The following is a 27,089-nucleotide window of genomic DNA, read 5'->3' as shown; positions in this document are numbered from 1 at the left end:
TCAAAGATTTTACTAGATTTTTCAATTCTGTTATACTGTTTCAGAAGAAGGAAGTTAAAAATCTGCATTAAAGAGGGGCACATTAAAACTATGATTCATTAGATACTTTACATAAACGCACATTCATTTGGCAACACTAAAGAGGAAATGAATTAATTTTTAACACTTAGGATGTAAAACTCATCTTGTTTGTTTTCACAGTGAACATAATCAGAAATGCCTAATTTGAAAACTTCCTGATAAAGAAATGGCTCTTTCAATGAACATCTCTATTTTGATTTCTTTGTGCTTTCCATTTTCCTGCGGTATGTACACCTTGTGTTTGTTTTCTTGTTTTATCAAGTAAATTTTTTAGATGTGGTTTATGCTGACATAAATAGATATACGATTTATTGTTTTTAAGCCGGGCTTTAGTAAAAGCATAGTAAGCAGGCACATCACCAATGCTACTACAAATAGCACATCTTCAAAAGTAAACAAACAAACAAACAAACAAAAAGCATAAAAGTAAAAGTTGCCGCTACATTACTAAAAAATGATACAAAGAGTTAACAAACCTTTTTTTTAACATTTAAAAATTTTTGATTTCAATTAAATTTAGCGAGAAATATTTGAACGACAAGAATAACATTTTGGAAACATATACCATTTACAAGAAATCCATAACTACTTTGCAAAGCGTTAGCATTCGTCCGCACATCAAGGAAAAATATGGATTACTTTGAAAAAGTTTGTTTTAAAATTAAATTTACAGTAAATATTTAATCTGCTCGGACATGTAAATGTTAGCCACTTAAACAATACTAAACATCAAGTGCAAGCTGCACAACCAACAAATGCAGTTGATGTATTTCAACTGCACTAGTGTTGAACATTGCAGATAGACCTAGAAAATAGAAATATATTTCCACACCTTTTTACATTTACATGGCTCCAGTCATAATCCTACATAGTTTGCACAACTGCACATAAAAACGCTCGGCTTTCAGCACATCAATAATTTGACTTCTTTTCGTATTGTTATGGTTTTAATACATCTTTTTTTCCCCAGGAATTATTCGGTTTGATAGGGATCCTTCAGTTTACCCTTTTGGTGAAAGCGATGTGTCTTTTGTTTGTGAAGACTTGTTATCTTTTGAAAGGGAGAATAAAAATCTGAGCCTGGAAATTCAACTCCGGAGTAATGCAAATGACAAGTGGACCTCCGTTGTCGAGTTAAATCGTTCAAGTGTTTTCAGGAAAAGTGAAAATACGTTTTTTAGCTTTACTATTTTATCAGTTAGGGAAAGACATACACAATATGATCAGCGAGTGACACTTGAAGGATCAGTACAGTCAAAACAATGCACGGTTGATCCAAAGATATCTCCAGACCTTCGCTGTGTTCTTAGTGATGAGAGTCGAATAATTGACAGTTCTGAGACGAGAATATTATCGATCGAAGGTATTACTCGTTATTTCTTGTATTTTGCAAAACATTAATAACAAATGCATGTACGTCTTCATAAAAAATCAAATAATGACTGGTGACACGAGAAAAAAATGCTTTTAACTTTCGAAGTCAGAATGAAACGCTTTGACGGCTACATTAACGTTTATACGTAACGTTGTTTTCCGCAGTTCTTTTTATCGATAAATTGTATGTTTTTAAATGAAATCATTAAGATGGGATTGCGTAGATTTCAGCCCTTTCTATAGAGCTATGAATCACTATTGGTCTGTTTAAAAAAGAAGAGAAAATACTCAGTGTTGATGTAATTATAAATATATAAAGCATTTATGTGAATTCACATTTTGTGAACCTTGGTTTATTGTTGATTTTCAATTAGAATGATCTAAGAAATAAAACAGGCATACGATTTTTCTAACAATTGCAAATTAATGTATGCAGACCGTTTCTCGTATATAAATCTACTTTTTACAAAAGTCAAAAGGGAAAATCTAACTCTCCCCTTCTTGATGCTATCAATTATTTAAGTGTTGCGGATTTTCTTTGAATTTGATTTTTTATTCAGTGTGTTGGTTGCCCTATGATTGGGCAATTAAATACAAAGTAAATTGATTTTTAATGTCCAATAACAAAGTTAAATACCTCTTAAAAAAGCTACCAAAGATTCCTTGAGAAATCTAGGATGTTTCCCCCGAAGACGACGGCAAAGGGACATAATTTTTGTAATGTGTGGATTAGTCTGTAGATTTCAGCTTCAAACTTCTGGTTGATTTGATACTTTTTGTAGAAAAAAATGTCATTAGGAGATCTTACTTATGTGTTTTATATTGTTTTTATTAATTTTTGTATTATCATAATTTTTTTAAAGTCGTTATTTCGTTTTTGCAATTTTGTCGCTTGATTTGGTTCGTCCACAATGCTGAAACGATGAAAATCATTAAATTTGAAAATAAAATCATTTTTGTTGAAAGGAACGATGACTCTTGAATTATCTTCTTTTATAATTAAAATAAATCACATTTCTTTATTTTTGACGCCAGTTGTTAAATTATCACCGTGCCAAAAGTGAAAGAAATAAAATAATACTTGTGATGTGGTTTTAAAACACATTTTTCTTTTTAAACAGTTTCAATAATGATCTTATTGAAGTTATATTCCAAGGTTGCTCTACAACAAAGTCTTGTTAGATATTGTCAATGCTTTATGAATGTGGTTCATAGATGGATATTAACTCATATTTTATATACAAACTACAGGGCGAACCCCTGGAAATATGACAGACATCTTCATCGTCCCTCAAGAATTATTCCAGGATAAAGATGAAATTTACTATAAAGAAGATGATGTTATACAGTTACAATGTATTGCTGAAGTAGAAAACATTAATGGCTTCCCCAGTAAGGTATATCTATCACATATAAATACATGTTTCAATTAAACAGCTAACTAGCAAAATTCACATGTAAGGAGCATATATTGAGTGCATCTTTACGTAAATAATCAATAGTCAAATATCCCAAGTAAGATGGAGACACATATATAGATTGACCGTGTGTTAACGTAAATAGTCAAAAAGCCAAATATTAAAGGGAGATACATAAATACATATATAATATCATTGTTTTCATTTCATTCGTCTATTTTCGGAAAAACCGTATATTGCATCTGTACTGCAAGAATGTCAGTTACAGTTAAGACGTGTATTGGTATATGTCCGATTTTGTTTTAGTTTTATGGATAATTTTCCAGGAAAACTCTTTTTTATGGTCACTTGCACATTACACTAATTCGGTAGAAATTACATCATTATTACATTGTACTCACTTTCAGGATGGTCAAAGAAGGGCATATTGACATAGGATAGACAATACCTTAAAAATATATGACAAAAATTGATATATTGGGTTTAGTATCTTCAAGCAATTCCTTCATGTCATGTCCATGACCGTTCTAAACGCAATGAAGACACAGCAGGTGCGACCGGTCGGCAGAGGATGCTTACTATCTTAGGCAACTGGTCCCACCACTATCTTTTTAGGGGTCCGTGTTGCTCTTCTTTAAATTTGTATTTCGCTTTATGTATTTTTGAGACGGTTGACAGTTTGTTATTTTAATTTTTCATTGATAATTAACTTGCTGAATTCTGCTGGCATTTGCATCCATCTGGAGCAACAACATGCAATTAAGAAAAGAGTTTTTTCTTTACAAATATATCACAAACAATAAATAGTATGTGGACACGTACGCGTTCTTGTTCATGTTTATATGTTATTGAGCTTCATTGCGGAAAAATGAGCTTATAATATCAATTATTTCCATATTTTCAATAGGATATTCGATGGTGCAAAAACGAATCGGGAAAATTCCAAAAGCTGTCACTCCAACATCCTCCCCTGACAAGCATAGTGTCGAGAAGCAAGGATGGGTGCAGTGTTGTTCAGAAATCGGTCATATTTTATCACATCTTACAAAATGACTACGATGTAGATCTAATGTGTGAGTCTGGGTACAGTGGTACGTGTGGTAAAAGTGGGATCAACCTGACGATAAGCATACCAACGGCTAATACCAATAAAGGTTAATAGTTCATATGTTTATATGTGCAATTATTAAAATTCAATTTTAAGTTTTATATACGACAAGTTTAATTTAGGTGTAGGGAAAAAATTACAAGTAATATTCTTTTTTGAAAAAAAAATAAAGGTCTTCAATAAGAATTACTGCTTCCAAAACTTGTATGAAACTACCATAAAAAAATAACTTGTGTATGTTGTCTTATCACAATTCTTGTTCTTTGTTTTATAATATTAATGAATATATAAGTATTATTCTAATCAGCAAAAACTAAAAGATTAGAATTAATATTCATTAATGTTTCCGAGATATATATGTGTGAAGCTGCCATTCAAAAGAAATCAACGTGTATGGGTGTTTTGTCTAATGTTGCAATTGAAAACGATTACAATATGTTCATTTTTTGTTCTTTGTTTTATCAGATAAATGGAGAGTTTCGCCAATTGTCATTCACGATAGAGAATCTGTCCTTAACAAAAATCTTTTCAAATTAAACGGAGCTGGAAAAACCATCTATCTTCTCTGTACAGCCTCAACCCTTTTCCAGCAAGAATCATTGCAGGTAAATGTATGACGTTTTTATTCTATGTCTTAATGATTGTACTTTACTCAATGAGTGTACTTTAAAGATTTCATTAAATATGCCAATTACGTTTTTTTTTCCTTTTAGGTCCAAAACTCCTTACTTACTCTAATCATGAATATAATACAACAATATTTGAACTATGGCTTCTCGAAATCCGTGAAATCTCTGAATTCTTTTAATTTCTTTTTGGGATAAACTTCAATGGGTTTTTTAATTTACATTCGCAGTTGTTTTGATACTAGAAAAAATGTTTAAAAGAAATAATTGTTAAAATTCATACAAAATATTGTTTGCACTAGGGTTGGAACTAAGTTGTGCCGATGCGTTAATAAACTGCTATAAAACATTGTTTATAAACAGAAGTAATAACATCCAATTACCAAGAATTAGCAACATCAATTTAACAACAAATGTGCGCCATTTTAAAAATGATATTTGTGAACTACAGATGATTCTTAACCTTTAATAAAAAATGTGTCCAAATGTTAACTGCTCAATTAGTTCGATATAAATTCTAAATTTTGAAGAAAAGCTATTAATATTCAATAACCGGTTTTCTTAATGTGTTATAGAAAGTTGTAATAAAGTAAAATATTCAAGATAACGGTAACGAAGAAAATCTTTTGATTGGACTCCTGATACGTACTTAAAGAAGTTCACTTTCAATGAACATCTATTATCAAATTTATAACCGTTTGTTTTCTCCTAGAACAAAATGAACTGGTGTTTTAAAAGACAAGTCAATGAGACATGGACAAAGATTAGTCCACAAGAAAAGAAAGTAGAAGTGGTATCGAATTCCAGCGGAAAACAACAATGTTCAGTAGAATAAAGTACCACGTCACAGTATTAGACAGGGACATATTCTTTCTGTGTGAAATATCTCGCTACTCCAGGTGTGGATTGGGTCTGGCACATGCAACAACAAACATTTCAATAGGTGGGGAGACATTGACGAATGAAATCAAAGAAGGTAATCAATTTTTTCCCTAGAGTTTTATTTGTTTTTGTCTTTTAAAAATACTAGCTCTACCAATAAAAGATACAGTCACGCACTATTTTTTGTTGCATTTTTTTATTTTATTAAATCTTTGTTATCACAACGTACAATGGTTTGATGCAACTGATTTTAAGATGACAGTTTTGGTAAATGGGTCGACGAGGATTAAATGACACATTGGTCGAATAAATTATTTATAAAATATCATTTTAAATAAATAAAACATGTTGAATATTGCCTGAACATGATTGCCCATAGCAAAACGTATTGTTGATAATGTTTTCCTTGACCCTGTTCAACAGGTTTTAAAGATGTTCAACTACAAAAACGTTTGGAACCTGACTGTAGCACAGCTGGAGTAGCTGTGGTGTCTGTTATATTGGTTTCCATCGTCGTTATTACATTTCTTTTTCTGGTAGTGTTGTTCAGAAGAAAAGAGATCAAGTTTCAGGGTAAGGGGCATGTATTTCATTGTTTCCTTTTACTCTTTGGAATATCTTTTTTTTCTTTAAGAAATTGATAAAGATAACAATGTCTTGATTTATTTGATTTTGTATACATGAAATTACCCTTTTATAAATATTTATTTTTAAAGTAAACAGTAGAATAAACTATTTTTCAGATTTTATTTACTTCATTAGAATGCTTAAGAATATCTCTAACTGATTTGCACGAATTCAATTTCAATATATTACATGTACCTGTAATTCAAGAGTCTGAGTAAATATTATTTGCAATTGCTATGTTGATATAACATGTACAATTTAAAAACTTAGCAAAATTCAGTGTGAATATATATCTGATACCTTTGACTTATTTCAAAATAAGATATTTTTCCTTATCGTGTTCTTTAAAATATTTAATATTTTTTTTCTCCAAAATTAACGTTAAAATATATATATATTTTTATTTTGAAAGGATTTGTGCTAAGAATTAACCGGTACGTATTATTTAAAAATATAAGATTAGCTGTTTATAATTCCAAGTTTTATGAAAAACGTTGGATTGTTTTTTATGTTTGAATAAATTTGATACTATGATATGAAATTCATCATATTTTTTCTTATTTAAACCCCCCCCCCATTTTTTTTAGTGAAGAGAAAGTTTCGATCGACGCAGCGGCAAAAACTAAAGGTATGTGCCATTTTGTGTTATACACTTAAACAAATCAAATTATTGTTGTTTGATTATTTAAAGATGGTAGCAAAACGTTGAAAAAGCAAAGTAAACAGCATTGCATTTGTCAAAATGTTTAGAGACAATTTCATAAATATTATTCCACAACATAAAACAATGATAGCAGGATTAAATTAAAGAGTCTTTGTTTTGACTCATGCTTTCAGAACATTCTTAACATCAGCATATTTAAAGTAATCATTCCTATTTTCTAGTTCACGAAATTAGTGCACTTTCTCTCTCTCTCTCTCTCTCTCTCTCTCTCTCTCTCTCTCTCTCTCTCTCTCTCTCTCTCTCTCCTTTGATTATATGTTTCGAATTGAATGTGGTGTTAGTGTAAATAATTTGCACAAAAATCAAAAAGAAATAATATAACTAGATATTGGTGTATTCATAACTTATATCATGAAGTCACACTTGAAGGTTATAGACTATACATGTAGTATGTAACAGGCATCTATGAGGATAGATTTTTGTCAATAATAGAACATTCTTAACATCAGCATATTTAAAGTAATCATTCCTATTTTCTAGTTCACGAAATAAGCGCACTTTCTCTCTCTCTCTCTCTCTCTCTCTCTCTCTCTCTCTCTCTCTCTCTCTCTCTCTCTCTCTCTCTCTCTCTCTCTCTCTCTCTCTCTACTTTGATTATATGTTTCGAATTGAATGTGGTGTTAGTGAAAATAATTTGCACAAAAATCAAAAAGAAATAATATAACTACAGCAAAACTCGAATATAACGAACACGGATATAGCGAATTTACGGCTATAACGAATTATTATCCATGTCCCGGCAAATTTCTTATATAAACCTATAGAAAATTTATGTATATAACGAACACGGCTATAACGAATTTACGGCTATAACGAAGTAATTTAAGACCCCCGCTGGCAGAATTTTAACGTATTTTATCATTTTTATAACGAATTTTTTCCATTTCAAATTTCATTGAAGAAACATGCAATTTTAAGATGCATATATAAAATACTCAAATTCAAATAGTATACGGAATTTTTTTTAAAAATTTAAATGAAATGGTTATAGACATATTTTGTAAATGACGGTAATACTAATTTTATAACTTACGATAGTTTAGAAAACTGTTTGTCGGAAAAACCCTTAATTATTTTATAACGAATTCGCCATAATATTTTTTACGAATTCGTTATAAACGTATAGCGAATTACGGCTATAACGAAGTTTTTTCTATGGTCCCTTGAAATTCGTTATAAACGAGTTTTGCTGTAGATATTGGTGTATTTATAATTTATATCATGAAGTCACACTTGAAGGTTATAGACTATACATGTAGTATGTAACAGGCATCTATGAGGATAGATTTTTGTCAATAATAGAGCGCGAATTTTAAACACGACTGAACTCTCCAGATTTTGTACACCAGTAAGTATAAATCAAATATCATAATGTGTTTGGTAAAGTTATTGCTGAATTAATTTTTAAAAGTATAAAAACACTTTAATTCAATGTAGATATAACTAATAAAAATATCAAAAATTGGACTTGCAAAATTAAAATCTTATGATGTAATGTTTTGTATTTGAAATACAAATGTATATTATTGAATCTACATCATTTTTTACTATATTTTACCAGCAATACCTACACCACAAGTTAATAAAAAGTAAGTCACACACACACACACACCAAATGAGAATATATTTGCATTTGGTGTAAAACGAGCTATTATAAGCTTTTATATGTATATGTATATAATTATTTAATGCTTTCATATTTTCTCATCAGTTCGATTACTTTGTTTTTAATGATAAATTGTGTGTCAATTTATGCTGAGTATATATATATATATATATATATATATATATATATATATATATATATATATATATATATATATATATATATATATATATACTCAGTTTTAAACTACTTTTTGTCAATGAAGTCCAGATAACAGGTACGTCGAAAAATCATTCCGAAGTTGTTCTCCTAAAACGAAGGAAAAACGACCGCCGTCAAAACAAGGTAATCAGTTCACCAAATATAACTGTTGCAAGATTTTGTGTAGAAATACCATTGATTTATAGATATTTTAAATATTTTTGTATGAATTTACACATAAATGTACACAACACAAATCATTATTTTAGCTAGTACCGAAAAAGAAATCAAATCTGAGGAAAAAATAAAGTAAGTTTTTTTTATATGAATTCTTGCACATTGCATTTATATGCACACGAGTGTAAAATAAGATTAGTGTATTTGCAACTTTGAAACAATTATTTCAATCTACTTTTTTCAAGCACACATTGTGGGACACAGGAGTTAAATGTTGCAGCCGAGCGACAAGATTTGTATGAAAATCAAGAATTTGAAGAGGAGAAAAACATGTAAGAGAAATAGTCATAAGAAGAGTTGGATAAAATAGAAATATGGCTGGGGAGTGAAATCATTATTACATGCATTTTGTATCAAATATTGCACTGAATTTATCTCACAAAACTTTTTAGGGACATGTGTACATACGAAGAAGTTGCAACGGGGCATAACCAATCAGAATATGAGTCTTTGAGATTATAAAGAAGAAAAACAAGCTGAAAACCTTTCCAATCCGGTTTAATATACGATCTTAAGATTAAATTTAAACATAAGATCATAATAAAGCATGGAGCGTTCTGCTATACAAATAAAGCAATCATCAGACATTGTAAGATACAAAAAGTCAACATTTTTAAATAGTTTCTTTAAGTCTTAAAGTGTCTTGTTTGTGTTTAAATTGTTATTTGTACATCATGTCATGTACAACAGTGTCTATTACTGCAAAATGCTATAATACAAGTAGTGTTGTTTCTTTACTTTTACCAATATGGACATTGAAATATTATCTTAGAATAACACAATTGAAAACCCCGTTAGTTTATATTTTTCATATTTTATGTTTTCAATTTGTTATCATTATCATTTGATATTATTATCTGTATATATATATATATGTATATTTCATCTGTACAACCAAAGATTCACTTTAAAAAAATGTATTTAATGTAAAATTATTATGATATCAAATTTTAATTGTTATTAATTTTTATATCAGTGTATTCTGTTATTTTTATTTGCATTAATATATTAGACTTTACCATTGCTTAACTAAAAAAGAGACGCAAAATTGCCGGTTTTATAAAAATTGAAATTAAAATAAAATTTCTTAATCATGTTATATTTTAAGATGATTATGTCAAGTTGTGATTTTTTTTATCCAGTTCGAAATATGTGGTTGTGGCAGGTGAGTGTAATACTACCTACAATAAAACCTTTCTGTCTCTTTATTTTATGGATTCACGATCCCTAGAATGTTAGGGTACGATTCAGAAAGACAGTGTCACTATAAAACTTTCCTACTGCATCACAACCACATTTTATTATACGTTTGTAATTTTAACTGACAAAGATTAAATATCGCATCCAAGACTAAAAGTGATACCTCAATAAGGTACAACTCTCTCTCTCTCTCTCTCTCTCTCTCTCTCTCTCTCTCTCTCTCTCTCTCTCTCTCTCTCTCTCTCTCTCTCTCTCTGTTGTGTATGGTATTCATATCGACTTATATCAAAACAGCATTTTGAGACAAAAAAGTCGTTATAATTGTAGATTTTTTGTAAAAAACGGGTTAAGCGTGATGCAACTTCTTTATTATTACATTATGTTTTATTTCATGCAAAGATTCTTTATATTTTCTAACCAATCACTGATTAGATTTCATGTTAATAATTCATAAGAAATAGTGCCAAAAGGTTTATTATGTATAATTTAAAACCGACAGTTTAAAAATTAGTCCTTATAAATTCCAACTATAGAACAAATTTACTTCAGCCTGGATATGCGTACATAACGAATAATCGTAGAATAGCTATATTTAAATAAGGCAATTTATGTTAAACCCGAAATATTAGTGTTATTCATTCTTAAATACATGCTATCTTTTATTTGCATGTTGAATTTTTACAATGACTCTTGCTTACACCCTTCAAGTGGATGGACTTTTTATGCATCACTTTTGTTTTCACTGTATTTTGTTTTTTGTGTGCGTGTTGTTTTTAGCATGTGTACAAAATTTCTTTCAATTACATGTACATTATAAAAGTACCAAAAATATGCCTCGGACATCCCCTGGCAAACTCAAAAAACCGCCAGACCCTCAACCTCCACTCCCGGAAAAATTTTCTGATCCGTGCATGCTCTCCCTCCTCAAAAAAAATTATTTTTCAAAAGCCCGTGTAAAATTTCCAAGATCTCCGCATATATACTAAAAGATTCATTGGCGCTTGCGTTCGATAAAAAATGCGTGTAAAATGTTTGGTCATTTTACCTTCGTATCGGGCATACCCTTTGTGTGAATATAATCGTCGTCCATATTCTGTCTACATTATGTCAATTATGATGATAAATAAGTTTCTCAAAATAAAATGCACATGCAAAAAAACAACATGCGGCGAATCAAACTACAACTTTTAAAGATCTGTATTTGCTCATATATATATATATATATATATATATATATATATATATATATATATATATATATATATATATATATATATATATATATATATATGTAGTATAGCAGTTTGTTTCTTTTACTCAGTGTTTATACATCTAATATTGTATCATGGTTAGGTATCATTTTTTTGTATTACGTCACAAGTATGACGCAGCTACGACGGAAGACCTAATCGTTGCTTGCAACGAGCTCGTGTCTAGTTTTCTGTATAAAATCTCAATATTTAGTCCTTGTTGATGGGTGTAGCCTTGCTGGCTATATAAGTATATATAAATACACAACAATTTATACGTGTCCACTGCATATAAGCATTATACACAGCAATAGTCTGTAGCACCCGATCTAAAAAAAATCATATAGACGACCTTAAAGCTACATTTACTTAAGTGTTAAAATGTCGCTATTTACGGCACATGAAAAAACTTGTGATAGTTTTGGACTACTCAACGCAAATTCACTACTTAGGTCGTTGGTTTACTTGCCTCAGATTTTCTCTTAAACATGCTGAACAGAAACGGAAAGTGAAGTGTGTTTAAATTTACGCCCTGATCAAGAGTTGCCATTTTTACATGTCAGCAAACTTCATTGCTTCATTTTACGGAGCTGGTAATGGTGTTTCTTAGAATATTATAGGCCAGTAAAGAGACGATATTTGTAGTAAAATGTCTGAGGATATTTTGGAATCAAATATTCATACAGAATTTGTTCGGACATACGATTATTCAGTCTAAAAGTCCAAGAAGTCAGATCTACTTCCGATGCAGCAGAAGTCTATGTGTAAAATAATTACATATTGTAGTGATGGTGTGCTGGTGTTAAGTAAGTTGTACGATTAGAATACGCATCTGGGAAGATGTAAATACAAAAGTATATTGTTAATTAAGTAATTGCATTTGACACCTCAATAAATCGGAATGCAACGAAGACGTTCAACAGGTTCCTTGATTCTGCGATCAACTTAAAGGTATCTACTTCAAAGTTTAACATTGTTTTTCAAATGTTGGCAATCTCTTGTCAACAGGTCTTAACTTGATATTGAACTTTAAACATTGTTGATTAAATCTTTGAAGTAATTTTTGTTATACTATAGAGAAGATAGTATAATACAATGTTGGCATCACAACAGAAGATCTTTGTCTGTAAAAATTGTCATAATTATAACATTTGATATAACCAATGACAGCATACAACACTCAAAATTTACAAAGATTTTACTAGATGTTGCAACTTGTACTGTTTGGGATAAAGGAAGTTAAGAATCATATTTTAAGAGGAACTCATTAAAAATAGAATTCTCTGGCCTGGATACTTTTCATATGCGCATATTCATTTGACAAAGCTAAAAAGGATATAAATTAATGTATTCTTGATTGGACAACAACACTCAGATGGTAAACTTGTTTATTTACACAAGAATAATCATAAAAATGCTCAGTTTTAAAACTTTCTGATTAAGAGATGGATCATTTGAGGAACATCTGCATTTTAGTTTCTTTGTACTTTTCATTTTCCTGCGGTATGTATATTAAATGTTTGATTTTTTTTATTAATCTAGTTAATGGTCCTAATATGGTTTAATGTGACATCATTAGACAGTTAACCTAAATAATTCTTTATATGGTTTTTTTTTGTATTTTCATGGTGTCCTTTTTTTCGTTTTCTTTAGGATATGTGAGGTTTTTTATGCATCCTACAGTCTACCCTGTCGGTAAAACTAATTTGTCTTTCGAATGTGGAAGTCGGGCCATATATTTTATGGTATGGAAGCATATAAATGCAAGTCTCAAGCTTCAACTACGGAACTATTCAAACGATAACTGGACATCTGTTTTCGAGTTAAATGGAGCAAATGAATTTAAGGAAAACAAAAGTGCATCTTTCGATGGTTATACTATTTTATCATTAAATTGGACAAACGGGACATATGCATATTCAAATAAGCAAATTACACTTGAGGGATCAGTAGAGCCAAAACAATGCACGGTCGATCCTCAGAAATCCCCTGCCGTTCGCTGTGTCCTGAGTGTCCTGAGTGGTGGCAGTCAAATAATCGACAGTTCCGAGAAGAAGATATTCTCGATTGAGGGTGGTTATTGTTTTGGTTTAAATTTTGTGTTGTATTTTATAGAATATAATCAAAATGAGCATGTAAATTATTTTTTTTTAATTTCACTACGCAATCGGGATTTAACGCGAAAAAAACAAAACAATAAAAAAACCTGCTTCGAACAAATTTACTTTCTTTATTAAGGTAGCTGCGAGTTTTCAGTTTTCTTAAATATAAACTTCGACGCCGTTTTCATTTCAACCCTGAAAGATATTTTTATGTGGATAACTTATGCATGAGATGTAAAGGGGAATATCAGTTTGGCATCAGAATAATTATTTTGTGCAGTTCGTAAATTCTTAGGTTCTGAAGGTTTTGACCGATCGATAGACTGGTTAGACGAACTGGATGGCATAGATTTAAGCCCTATGAGTTTCTATAGGGCTATGAATCACAATTGGTTTGCTTATAGAAATATAGTAGTAAATACTCAGTGGATGTAAAAGAAAACAACCACCCCCCCCCCCCCAAAAAAAAACAAACAAACAAAAAACAAAAACAAACAAAAAAAAATAAAACAAAACCCCCCCCCCCCCCAAAAAAAAACCGCTCATACAATTTTTCAACAATGCAAACCATTGTATTTAATTATTCGTTTCTCACAACTAAATCCACGTTTTGCAAAAGTTGTTTCCCTTTGCGGGGTCAATCCTTAAGGCAAAACGAGAATAATACCTTTTTCCTTTCTTATGCTACATGTGTACCCTGTGATAAAATCTATTCGAATTTAATTGTTTCCTTCGAAGTGTGAGTTGCCCTATGAAACAGCGATTCTTTTTTATTGACGCCAGTCATTTTTAATACTGGAGTTAAATATTCACACTGCTCAAGATAAGAAGAATGAAAAAAATAGATCTTTACTCATATTTTATATACAAACCATAGGGCGAACCCCTGAAAAAATGGAAAACATCTCCATCGTCCCCCAGGAAATCTTCCAGGATAAAGACAAGATAAACTTTGAAGAGGATGATGTGTTACAGTTACAATGTATTGGGGAAGTGGAAAGCATCAATGGCATCCCAAGTAAGGTACGTACATGTATATTAAATAGGCATCTAGCCAAATATCCAATGTAATGTACATATACAGAGTGCATAGGCGTCGGAACCGGAGAGGGGGATAGGGGGACTCCCCCTACTTTTTTGCAAAGGTAGACCTTACCATTTTGCACATAGCATCAGAAAGCACCTCCTCCCCACTAATAATTAAATAGTGAAATATACCAAGTAAGAAGGGTACACATGTATATATTGCATGTTTGCTTAAAAAGCCAACTATCTCAAGTAAGATAAATGTACATATATATGTACATAGTGCATGTTTAACGTTGATAGCTAGCTTATAAATATTGTATAGGAAAAATAACAGTTAAAAAAGAGAGTACCTCAGATAAATTACAAAGGTGGAGGCCATCTCGGATATCGCCTCGCTTTCATCATTTTTAGAGCGCATGTTTTACATACACTAGCCAACTAGTCTAGGTTCATCTGTTGTTCTTAGACTGCTTGACATTGGTTAGAAAGTTCAACCCAAATTGAACTCGCTGAATAAAACAAAATTCTCTTAATGTCTAAATCAACATCTTCCATGTACAATTTAACTCCTCATATAACTGGAGTTGTTTACCTCATAGTCCTAAACCTGTCATTTCTTTTTATTTCAAGATCATACAAAGAGTATTTAATTCCCAGTTCAGTGAACATTTCTTGTGTCTTACCTGATAGCTTTTCCAATTTTATCTTTGGATATACAGTCATGTAGGACAATTGTTTAAAAGATTTTGAGAGAAAGATTACGGTGTAATAAAAAGACACTGGAAACTGTGTACACACCCACTGTATCATAATTGCTTTTATTTACCTCGCCTTTTGTCGGAGAAACCACACGCATAATACATCAGCAGTGCAATAGTGCCCGATACTGTTTAGATATGTATCGTTTCATCTCTTATTTTCTAGTTACATTTGTATGTGTATAATTTTCTAGGAAAACTTCTTTTTAAAATTTACCATTTTGGTAGAAATTACTCCAGAGAAGCATCGGAAATATTACAATGATATAGACAATTCTTTCATGATTTATGACAAAAATGGGGATATTGATTTCAGTATCGTTTATAGATTATTAACTTTATTTTCATATTCCTATATAATTTGCCACCTTTTATGTATACAATGAAAGCTTTCTATATAAAGATTTATTGATCAATTTCTTTTCAAACCGAATTCTGTTTCGATTTTAATATAAACGTGCATTTAAAATACATTAAGAAGTTTATTTCAAATATGGTGAACAGTACACATTGTTTGTAGGTATTTGTATTTTGTTTAATTGAGTTTTATTGCAGAATATTCGATGGTGCAAAAACGAATCGGGCAAATTACAAAAGCTGTCACTCCAACATCCTCCTCTGACAAGCATAGTGTCGAGAAGCAAGGATGGGTGCAGTGTTGTTCAGAAATCGGTCATATTTTATCACATCTTACAAAATGACACTGATGTAGATCTAATGTGTGAGTCTGGGCACGGTGGTACGTGTGGAACAAAGGGTATCAACCTGACGCTAAGCATACCAACGGCTAATACCAATAAAGGTCAATGATTCATATTTATGTGCAATCATTATGATTCAATTTAAGTTTTATATACGACAAGTTTAATTTAGGTGTAGGGAAAAATTTACAAGTAATATTCTTTTTTGAAAAAAAATAAAGGTCTTCATTAAGAATTACTGCTTCCAAAACTTGTATGAAACTACCATAAAAAATAAATTGTGTGTGTTGTCTTGTTCTTGTTCTTTGTTTTATAAGATTGATGAATATATAAGTATTATTCTAATTAGCAAAAACTAAAAGATAAGAATTAATATACATCAATGTTTCCGAGATATATATGTGTAGCTGCCATTCAAAAGAAATCAACGTGTATGGGTGTTTTGTCTAATGTTGTAAATGAAAGCAATTACAATATGTTCATTTTTTGTTCTTTGTTTTATCAGATAAATGGAGAGTTTCGCCAATTGTCATTCACGATAGAGAATCTGTTCTTAACACAAATCTTATTAAATTAAACGGAGCTGGAAAAACCATTTATCTTCTCTGTACAGCCTCAACCCTTTTCCAGCAAGAATCATTGAAGGTAAATAAGACGTTTTTATTCTATGTCTTAATGATTGCACTTTACTCAATGAGTGTACTTTAAAGATTTAATTAAATACCGTATAACGGGCATTTTTTACGTGCTGCTAATTTTTACTAATTTTTACTAGTTTTATAAATCCGTAAAAATTAAACGCGTCAAATTTCACAGAAGTATAAAACACCGCACGTAAATTTCTACTTCGTACGTATGAGAGTAATGTTCATGACCTTCAGCTCAGTCCCTGACGGCTGTTCATGTAGGTATATTTGAGCGTTTTTGGTCACGTGGTGATAACAGTTCAGATCTTTCATTCAGTCTTGAGTATTTTTTTAAAACTACGTATAATGCCACGTCAGTAGCTAGATGTCTTTTTGGTTGGGAGAGAAAGAAAGAGAGACAGAGAAAAAAAAATTGAAATGGAGTTGTCTTTCTTTTTTTCCCGGTAAATCGAACTGAGACGAGCACATGTTGTACATCAATGATGATACCCAGATAAATAGGAATAAGTAAAGTGTATATCACATATGAAATAAAGTTAAATGTATAAAGTGAGGATGTCAACGAGTACCCGGTTAACCGGGTACTCGATCGAACGTCCGAGTATCGAATACTAAAATCGGTACTCAGTTATTCGGATGATATTTTTAAATATTTCTAAGTTTATTTAATAATGCATAAAAACATCGGTTTTAAAACTTAAAATGTCCATTGCACTTGTACATAGAGTAATTAGGATTTCCTACGCCTCTTAATATGCTAAATGACCGTTATCGCCCGTGGCAGTGTTTATTTAGTAATTATCGTGACCAAGCACCTGTTACCTAGCTTTTCTCACCTTTGGCTGTCTTCTACCCTTATTTTTGGCTTACTTTATTGATTTGTTTTCACTAACATCGGCGTTTATATAGTCTATTATATAAATTAGATAGCACACAGTAGAGAAATTGAACAGACCTAAAATGCCGGGTACTCGATCGGAAAAACGTCCGAGTAACCGAGTACTAAAAATTGACCGATTTGACATCCCTAGTATAAACACAATCATAAAAATAAGGAATCGTTAACAGGAAAACGATTTTCTGATTTGTATGTGTGTTAACTGTAACAAAGTCACGGTAAAATTTCCCCCCTTTTACCACAGATGATTTTAATTTTTACGGACATGTTCAATTCGTAAAAAAATAACGCGTAAAAATTCAAATCACCCTATTTTATGACAAATTCGTAAAAAATTACAGCAGTAAAAATTACTCGTTATACGGTATGCCAATTACGGTTTTTTTTTCATTTAAGGTCCAAAACTCCTTACTTACTCTAATCATGAATATAATACAAAAATATTTGAACAATGGCTTCTCGAAATCCGTGAAATCTCTGAATTCTTTTAACTTCTGTTTTTAAATTTACATTCGTAGTTGTTTTGATACTAGAAAAAATGTTTAAAAGAAATAGCTGTTTAAATTCATACAAAATATTGTTTGCACTAAGGTTGAAACTAATTTGTGCCGATGCGTTAATAAACTGCTATAAAACATTGTTTATAAACAGAAGTAATAACATCCAATTACCAAGAAATTAGCAACATCAAATTAACAACGAATGTGCGCCATTCTAAAAATGATATTTGTGAACTACAGATGATTCTTAACCTTTAATAAAAATTGTGTCTAAATGTTAGCTGCTCAATTAGTTCGATATAAATTCTAAATTTTGAAGAAAAAGCTATTGATATTCAATAACCGGTTTTCTTTATGTGTTATAGAAAGTTGTAATAAAGTAAAATATTCAAGATAACGGTAACGAAGAAAATCTTTTGATTGACTCCTGATAACTACATAAAGAAGTTCACTTTCAATGAACATCTATTATCAAATTTATAACCGTTTGTTTTCTCCTAGAACAAAATGAATTGGTGTTTTAAAAGACAAGTCAATGAGACATGGACAAAAATTAGTCCACAAGAAAAGAAAGTAGAAGTGGTATCGAATTCCAGCGGAGAAACAACAATTTTCAGTAGAATAAAGTACCACGTCACAGTATTAGACAGGGACATATTCTTTCGGTGTGAAATATATCGCTACTCAAGGTGTGGATCGGGTCTGGCACATGCAACAACAAACATTTCAATAGGTGGGGAGACATTGACGAATGAAATCAAAGAAGGTAATCAAATTTTTCCCCAGAGTTTTATTTGTTTTTGTCTTTTAAGAATACTAGCTCTACCAATAAAAGATACAGTCACACACTATTTTTTGTTGCATTTTTTCATTTTATTAAATCTTTGCTATCACAACGTACAGTGGTTTGATGCAACTGATTTATAGATGACAGTTTTGTTAAATGGGTCGACGAGGATAAAATGACACATTGGTCAAATAAATTATTTATAAAATATCATTTGAAAAAAAACAACATGTTGTATATTGCTTGAACATGATTGCCCTTATACGCACAGCAAAACGCATTGTTGATAATGTTTTCCTTGACCCTGTTCAACAGGTTTTAAAGATGTTCAACTACAAAAACGTTTGGAACCTGACTGTAGCACAGCTGGAGTAGCTGTGGTGTCTGTTATATTGGTTTCCATCGTCGTTATTACATTTCTTTTTCTGGTAGTGTTGTTCAGAAGAAAAGAGATCAAGTTTCAGGGTAAGGGGCATATATGCCATTGTTTCCTTTTACTCTTGTGAATATCTTTTTTTAATTTAAGAAATTGTTAAAGAAAACAATGTCTTAATTTATTTAATTTTGCATACATGAAATTACCCTTTTATATATATGTATTTTTAAAGTAAACAGTAGAATAAACTATTTTTAAGATTTTATTTGCTTCATTAGAATGCTTAAGAATATCTCTAACTGATTTGCATGAATTCAATTTAAATATATTACATGTACCTGTAATTCAAGAGTCTGAGTAAATATTATTTGCAATTGCTATGTTGATATAACATGTACAATTTAAAAAATTTGCAAAATTCAGTGTGCATATATATCTGATACCTTTGACTTATTTCAAAATAAGATATTTTTCCTTATCGTGATCTTTAAAATATTTAAGATTTTTTTTCTCTCCAAAATTAACGTTTATTTATTTTTATTTTTTCATTTTTTTTTTATTTTAAAAGGATTTGTGCTAAGAATTAACCGGTACGTATTATTTAAAAATATTAGATTAGCTATTTATAATTACAAGTTTTATGAAAAACGTTTGATTGTGTTATATGTATTGAATAAATTTGATACTATAATATGAAACTCATCATTTTTTTTTTATTAAAAAAAACACATTTTTTCAGTGAAGAGGAAGTTTCGATCGACGCAGCGGCAAAAACTAAAGGTAAGTGCCATTTTGTGTTATACACTTATACAAAGCAAGTTATTGTTGTTTGATTATTTAATGGTGGTACCAAAACGTTTAAAAAAGCAAAGTTTAAAGCATTGCATTTGTCAAAATTTTTAGAGACAATTTCATAAATGATTATTCCACAACATAAAACAATGATAGCAGAATTAAATTAAAAAGCGTTGTTTTGACTCATGCTTTCAGAACATTTTTAACATCAGCCTATTTAAGTAATCATTCCTATTTTCTAGATCACGAATGTGGTGTTAATGTAAATGATTAGCACAAAAATAAAAAAGAAATAATATTACTAGATATTGGTGTATTCATAACTTATATCATGAAGTCACACTTGAAGGTAATAGACTATACATGTAGTATGTAACAAGCATCTATTAGGATAGATTTTTGTCAATAATAGAGCGCGAAATTTAAACACGACTGAACTCTCCTGATTTTGTACACCAGTAAGTATAAATCAAATATCATAATGTGTTTGGTAAAGTTATTGCTAAATTAATTTTTTAAAAGTATAAAAACAATTTAATACAATGTAGATATAACTAATAATATCAAAAACTTGACTTACAAATGAAAATCTTATGATGTAATGTTTTGGTATTTGAAATACAAATGTTTTTTAATATTGAATCTACATCATTTTTTACTATATTTTACCAGCAATACCTACACCACAAGTTAATAAAAAGTAAGTGATTTATATATATATATATATATATATATATATATATATATATATATATATATATATATATATATATATATATATATATATATATATATATATATATATATATATATATGCATTTGGTGTAAAACGAACCATTATAAGCTTTTATATGTATATGTATATAATTATTTAATGCTCTCATATTTTCTCATCAGTCCCATTACTTTCTGTTTAATGATAAATTGTGTTTCAATTTATGCTGAGTATATATATATATATATATATATATATATATATATATATATATATATATATATATATATATATATATATATATATATATATATATATATATATATATATATATATATATATACTCAGTTTTAAACTACTTTTTGTCAATTAAGTCCAGATAACAGGTACGTCGAAAAATCATTCCGAAGTTTTTCTCCTAAAAAGAAAGAAAAACGACCGCCTTTAAAACAAGGTAATCAGTTCACCGAATATAGGCTAACTGTTGCAAGGTTTTGTGTAGAAATACCATTGATTTCTAGATATTTTAAATATTTTTTTGATGAATTTACAAATAAATGTACACAACACAAATCATCATTTTAGCTAGTACCGAAAAAGAAATCAAATCTGAGGAAAAAATAAAGTAAGTTTTTTTTTATATGAATTCTTGTATATTGTATTTCTATGCACACGAGTGTAAAATAAGATTAGTATATTTGCAACTTTAAAACAATCGCTTTAATCTACTTTTTTCAAGCAAACATTGTGAGACACAAGAGTTAAATGTTGCAGCCGAGAGACAAGATTTGTATGAAAATCAAGAATTTCAACAGGAGGAAAACATGTAAGAGAAATAGTCATAGGAAGAGTGGGATAAAATAGAAATAGAGCTGGGGAGTGAGATCATTATTACATGCATTTTTGTATCAAATATTGCACTGAATTTATCTCAAAAACATTTTAGGGACACGTGTACATACGAAGAAGTTGCAACGGGGCATAACCAATCAGAATATGAGTCTTTGAGATTATAAAGAAGAAAACCAAGCTGAAAATACCTGATTAATAACTGTTTTTCTTTGCAAAGCAAACCGGTTTAATATAAGATCTTAAGATTAAAGGACTATGTGCGGTTTACTGCATTTTTTGGCCCCCCAAAACAATGTTTTAGAAAAAGCTTTAAAAATAAGGTGAAAGATAGTTAAAATCATATTGGAAATAGAGGTGTAAAAGGTTATCACCACAGTTACATCATAATGTAGAAAAGACGTCATAAAGATTGCATTATTTTGATAAATTGATGTTTTTAGCAAAATATGGGTGTTTTCCGATGGTTTTTCGACTGGGAAACATCGAGCGCAGGCTTGCTCAAGTACCATTTTTCAGTATAATGTGTAAAACTATTTGAAGAAAAACATACGTTAAGATCGCACTTGAGCAGATCTGCGCTCTATACATCCGAATGCAAAATATAGAGCAAAAACGAGAGTATTTTCATTTGTTTGCAAATTTGCGGGAATTAGGTCATTTAGGTGACGTCATAGATTAACAGTGAATGAAAGTTATAGGCATCCTTCATACAATGATTTGTGAAAATTTTATTTTTATACGATTCTATTTAAAAATTGGTTGAAATCGGGGGCAGATATTTGACCATACCGCACATAGTCCTTTAAACATAAGATCATAAGAAAGCATACAAATAAAGCAATCATCAGATATTGTAAGATACAAAAAGTCAATATTTTTAAACAGTTTCTTTAAGTCTTAAAGTCTCTTGTTTGTGTTTTAATTGTAATTTGTACATCATGTCATGTACAACAGTGTCTATTACTGCAAAATGCTATAATACAAGTAGTGTTGTTTCTTTACTTTTACCAATATGGACATTGAAATATTATCTTAGAATAACACAATTGAAAACCCCGTTGTTTGATACTGTTTTTTTATATTTTATTTTTAATTTGTTATAATTATCATTTGATACCATTATATCCCCAACACAATTCATCAACGCAACCAAAGATTCACGTTTTTAAAAAATTGTATTTAATGTCAAATTATTATGATATCAAATTATAATTGATTGTTATTAATTTTTGTCTCAGTGTATTCTGTTATTTTTATTTGCATTAATATATAAGACTTTACCATTGCGTAACTAAAAAAGAAAAACAAAACTGCTAGTTATATAAAAATGAAATGAAAAATAAAATTTCTTAATCATGTTATATTTTAAGATGATTAAGTCAAGTTGTGATTTTTTTTTATCGAGTTTGAAATATGTGGTTGTGGCAGATGAGTGTAATACTACCTACAATAAAATCTTCTGTCTCTTTATTTTATGGCTTTACAAGCCCTAGAATGTTAGGGTACGATTCAGAAAGGCAGTGCAACTATAAAACTTTCCTACTGCATCACAACCACATTTTATTATACGTTTGTAATTTTAACTGACAAAGATTAAATATTGCATCCAAGACTAAAAGTGATACCTCAATAAGGTACAACATCTCTCTCTCTCTCTCTCTCTCTCTCTCTCTCTCTCTCTCTCTCTCTCTCTCTCTCTCTCTCTCTCTGTTGTGTATGGTATTTATATCGACTTATATCAAAACAGCATTTTGAGACAAAAAGTCGTTATAATTGTAGATTTTTTGTAAAAAACGGGTTAAGCGTGATGCAACTTCTTTATTATTACATTATGTTTTATTTCATGCAAAGATTCTTTAAATTTTCTAACCAATCACTGATTAGATTTCATGTTAATAATTCATAAGAAATAGTGCCAAAAGGTTTATTATGTATAATTTAAAACCGACAGTTTAAAAATTAGTCCGTATAAATTCCAACTATAGAACAAATTTACTTCAGCCTGGATATGCGTACATAACGAATAATTGTAGAATAGCTATATCTAAATAAGGCAATTTATGTTAAACCCGAAATATTAGTGTTATTCATTCTTAAATACATGCTATCTTTTATTTGCATGTTGAAATTTTACAATGACTCTTGCTTACACCCTTCAAGTGGATGGACTTTTTATGCATCACTTTTGTTTTCACTGTATTTTGTTTTTTGTGTGCGTGTAGTTTTTAGCATGTGTACATGTAATAATATCTTTTTGACTCCCGTTATCTGCTATTTGATTTCTTGTCAACTGTTTTTGGATCTTCTTGCCACTATTGATGTTTCATATACTGTTCTATATATTTGCGTCAGTTTCAAATAAATAAGAATTTTTAACTACTTTTTTGTTGTATTTTGAATCACGTGTGTCCGCTATGTGTACATATAGATTAATAGCCATATAGATACACTTTAAGTGTTGAATTTTTAAAAGACATTGTGTACATGCAAAGCAATGCAATGCTAGGGCTATTAAATTAATGTAAATTAAAATTAAAATTGATAATATTATATTATTATTTCAAGCTTGTGGGTGGAATGAAAACAGTTTCACATGTTATATGACATAAAGATAACAATATTCAAGGCATTTCCGTCATTTTCAAGCAGTGATATAAAGGACTCTCAAAATAAGAAAATAGACCCCAAGTAAACTGCATTCACGGCAGATGTTCACATTGTATGATGTGTCTCAAGTTCCTATTTTGGACTCGTCCACTAATACCTGCAAAAATATTAATGAATGAGAGTCTTGTAAATAAAATTTCTATTGGTCAGAATGGATTCTTCTGTGAGGGTCGGGGTAGGTATAAAAACCAATTTAATCATTCAAAGTTTCGAATTGTTAACAACGATATATCAGATCGAATGTTTAAAAACGATTTATAAATCCAAAATACAGTCAGTTTTAATCGGTAGACGTTTGAGCATGTGTATTTCGTAGACGGGCATCCTTACACCATATTAATTTAAGTCGAATGAGATCGTCCAGCATATAGAGAAAACAAAACTCTCTGGCATTTTAGTTCTTCCAGTTAACTTTCAAGACTGCATTTTATCATGAATTTATGATTTTGTTTGGAAATAATAATTCAACATCAATTATTAATTAACAATGTACATCTACGCAAGTACACAACGTTTTTGCGATGACATCCCCCCCCCCCCCCCGGCCATGGTACCTATTTTTAAATCAGGATTACACACGTGCTTGCATTTGGCAGAATACAAGCTGGAACTTAACTGTTAACTATAAGTTACTAATATCATATCTTCCTTAAGTAAGTACGTGTAGTAATTGATACATGTAATTGTGAAAACCATAGAGGAATGCATGCTATGAGCATAATAATTAAATGCTTGATATAATATTTCATTTTTTATACATGATTTAAGTCAATGATAATATGAAAATATATGCTTGACTTCATATCGGAAATTACTCATTTTCTTTATTTCCCATTTCAATAAACAAAACAAACCAATAAACAAAAGTAATCCACTTTTTTTATAAATAAATGCGATATAAATCTTTGGTTTAACTGTGTTTAAAGGTAACATTGGCATTCCGATAATTTTGAAAATGATTACTTAAATAAAAAGTTAAAATAACCGTAAAATTACCGACATCGGTCTTCCCCATACGTGGTTATAGAAGAGAAGGGAAGGGTTCCAGACTTCACCCCATCCCCGCAAAATTTCTTTCAATTACATGTACATTATAAAAGTACCAAAAATATGCCTCGGACATCCCCTGGCAAACTCAAAAAACCGCCAGACCCTCAACCTCCACTCCCGGAAAAATTTTCTGATCCGTGCATGCTTTCCCTCCTCAAAAAAAATTATTTTTCAAAACCCCGTGTAAAATTTCCAAGATCTCCGCATATATACTAAAAGATTCATTGGCGCTTGCGTTCGATAAAAAATGCGTGTAAAATGTTTGGTCATTTTACCTTCGTATCGGGCATACCCTTTGTGTGAATATAATCGTCGTCCATATTCTGTCTACATTATGTCAATTATGATGATTAAATAAGTTTCTCAAAATAAAATGCACATGCAAAAAAACAACATGCGGCGAATCAAACTATAGACAACTTTTAAAGATCGGTATTTGCTTATATATATATATATATATATATATATATATATATATATATATATGTAGTATAGCAATTTGTTTCTTTTACTCAGTGTTTATACATCTAATATTGTATCATGTTTAGGTATCATTTTTTTGTATTACGTCACAAGTATGACGCAGCTACGACGGAAGACCTAATCGTTGCTTGCAACGAGCTCGTGTCTAGCTTTCTGTATAAAATCTCAATATTTAGTCCTTGTTGATGGGTGTAGCCTTGCTGGCTATATAATTATATATATATATACACAACAATTTATACGTGTCCACTGCATATAAGCATTATACACAGCAACAGTCTGTAGCACCCGATCTAAAAAAAATCATATAGACGACCTTAAAGCTACATTTACTTAAGTGTTAAAATGTCGCTATTTACGGCACATGAAAAAACTTGTGATAGTTTTGGACTACTCAACGCAAATTCACTACTGAGGTCGTTGGTTTACTTGCCTCAGATTTTCTCTTAAACATGCTTAACAGACACGGAAAGTGAAGCATGTTTTAATTTACGTCCTGATCAAGAGTTGTCATTTTTACATGTCAACAAACTTCATTGCTTCATTTTACGGAGCTGGTATTATGGTGTTTCTACGAATGTTAAAGGCCAGTAAAGAGACGATATTTGTAGTAAAATGTCTGAGGATATTTTGGAATCAAATATTCATACAGAATTTGTTCGGACATAAGATTATTCAGTCTAAAAGTCCAAGAGGTCAGATCTACTTCCGATGCAGCAGAAGTCTATGTGTAAAATAATTACATATTGAAGTATTAATTATGTGCTGGTGTTAAGTAAGTTGTACGATTAGAAAACACATCTGGGAAGATGTAAACAGAAAATTAAATTGTTTATTATAGCATTAATTATTTGACACCTCAATAAATCTGAATGCAACGACGACGTTCAACTTTATTCCACCACTTAAACATATCTACTTCAAAGTTTAAGGATGACGTTTACTCAGAATGAAAAAAAATTCCACTGATGATAATGAAACCCCATCTATTGTATGTTATAGACCTTTGATTGTAGTGTTATTTTTCACTTTCAAAAAAGTATGTCAATGACCTACTTTTTGAGTAAATGGCCATTGAATATTTTTTGAAAAATCAAGAAAAATCCCATAAAATTTTACACTACAATTGACATTTTCTTCATTGTAAATATATTTCAAATAATAAAGCACTTTAAAAAATGTAATACATTTTATGGATGGCAGTGGCACTAAATAGGTACAAAACATTAAGATTTCAGCTACAATTTGAAAAAATATTTCAGTCCGAATTTCCTCTATCAGTTTTCATATTCCTACCCATTTTTGATCTAAGTTTACAAAAAATTGAATGATGATAATACAAAAACATTTATAGCATTGAACTACTTATATTGTCCTTATTCTGTTGGCATAAAA

The 27,089-nt window shown here is 30.3% G+C and overlaps 1 protein-coding gene across 1 annotated transcript; it reads left to right on the top strand.

Annotated features, from left to right (window-relative positions):
* The first annotated feature begins 169 nt into the window (after positions 1 to 169).
* Positions 170 to 23,848, top strand: LOC105344558 (uncharacterized). Its single transcript, XM_066073244.1, has 14 exons — positions 170 to 305; positions 1,052 to 1,444; positions 2,707 to 2,852; positions 3,781 to 4,027; positions 4,447 to 4,586; positions 18,471 to 18,735; positions 19,072 to 19,221; positions 19,701 to 19,722; positions 19,872 to 19,912; positions 20,600 to 20,627; positions 21,017 to 21,096; positions 21,228 to 21,267; positions 21,382 to 21,468; positions 21,589 to 23,848. Exons 1-14 carry the CDS (start codon positions 248 to 250, stop codon positions 21,656 to 21,658), a joined length of 1,767 nt encoding a protein of 588 aa, XP_065929316.1. The 5' UTR covers positions 170 to 247; the 3' UTR covers positions 21,659 to 23,848.
* Positions 23,849 to 27,089: the final 3,241 nt, after the last annotated feature.

This window comes from Magallana gigas, chromosome 10 (genome assembly GCF_963853765.1).
Source record: "Magallana gigas chromosome 10, xbMagGiga1.1, whole genome shotgun sequence".
In the NCBI taxonomy this organism is placed as follows: domain Eukaryota; kingdom Metazoa; phylum Mollusca; class Bivalvia; order Ostreida; family Ostreidae; genus Magallana; species Magallana gigas.
This window is presented reverse-complemented; position numbering and strand designations above follow the sequence as displayed.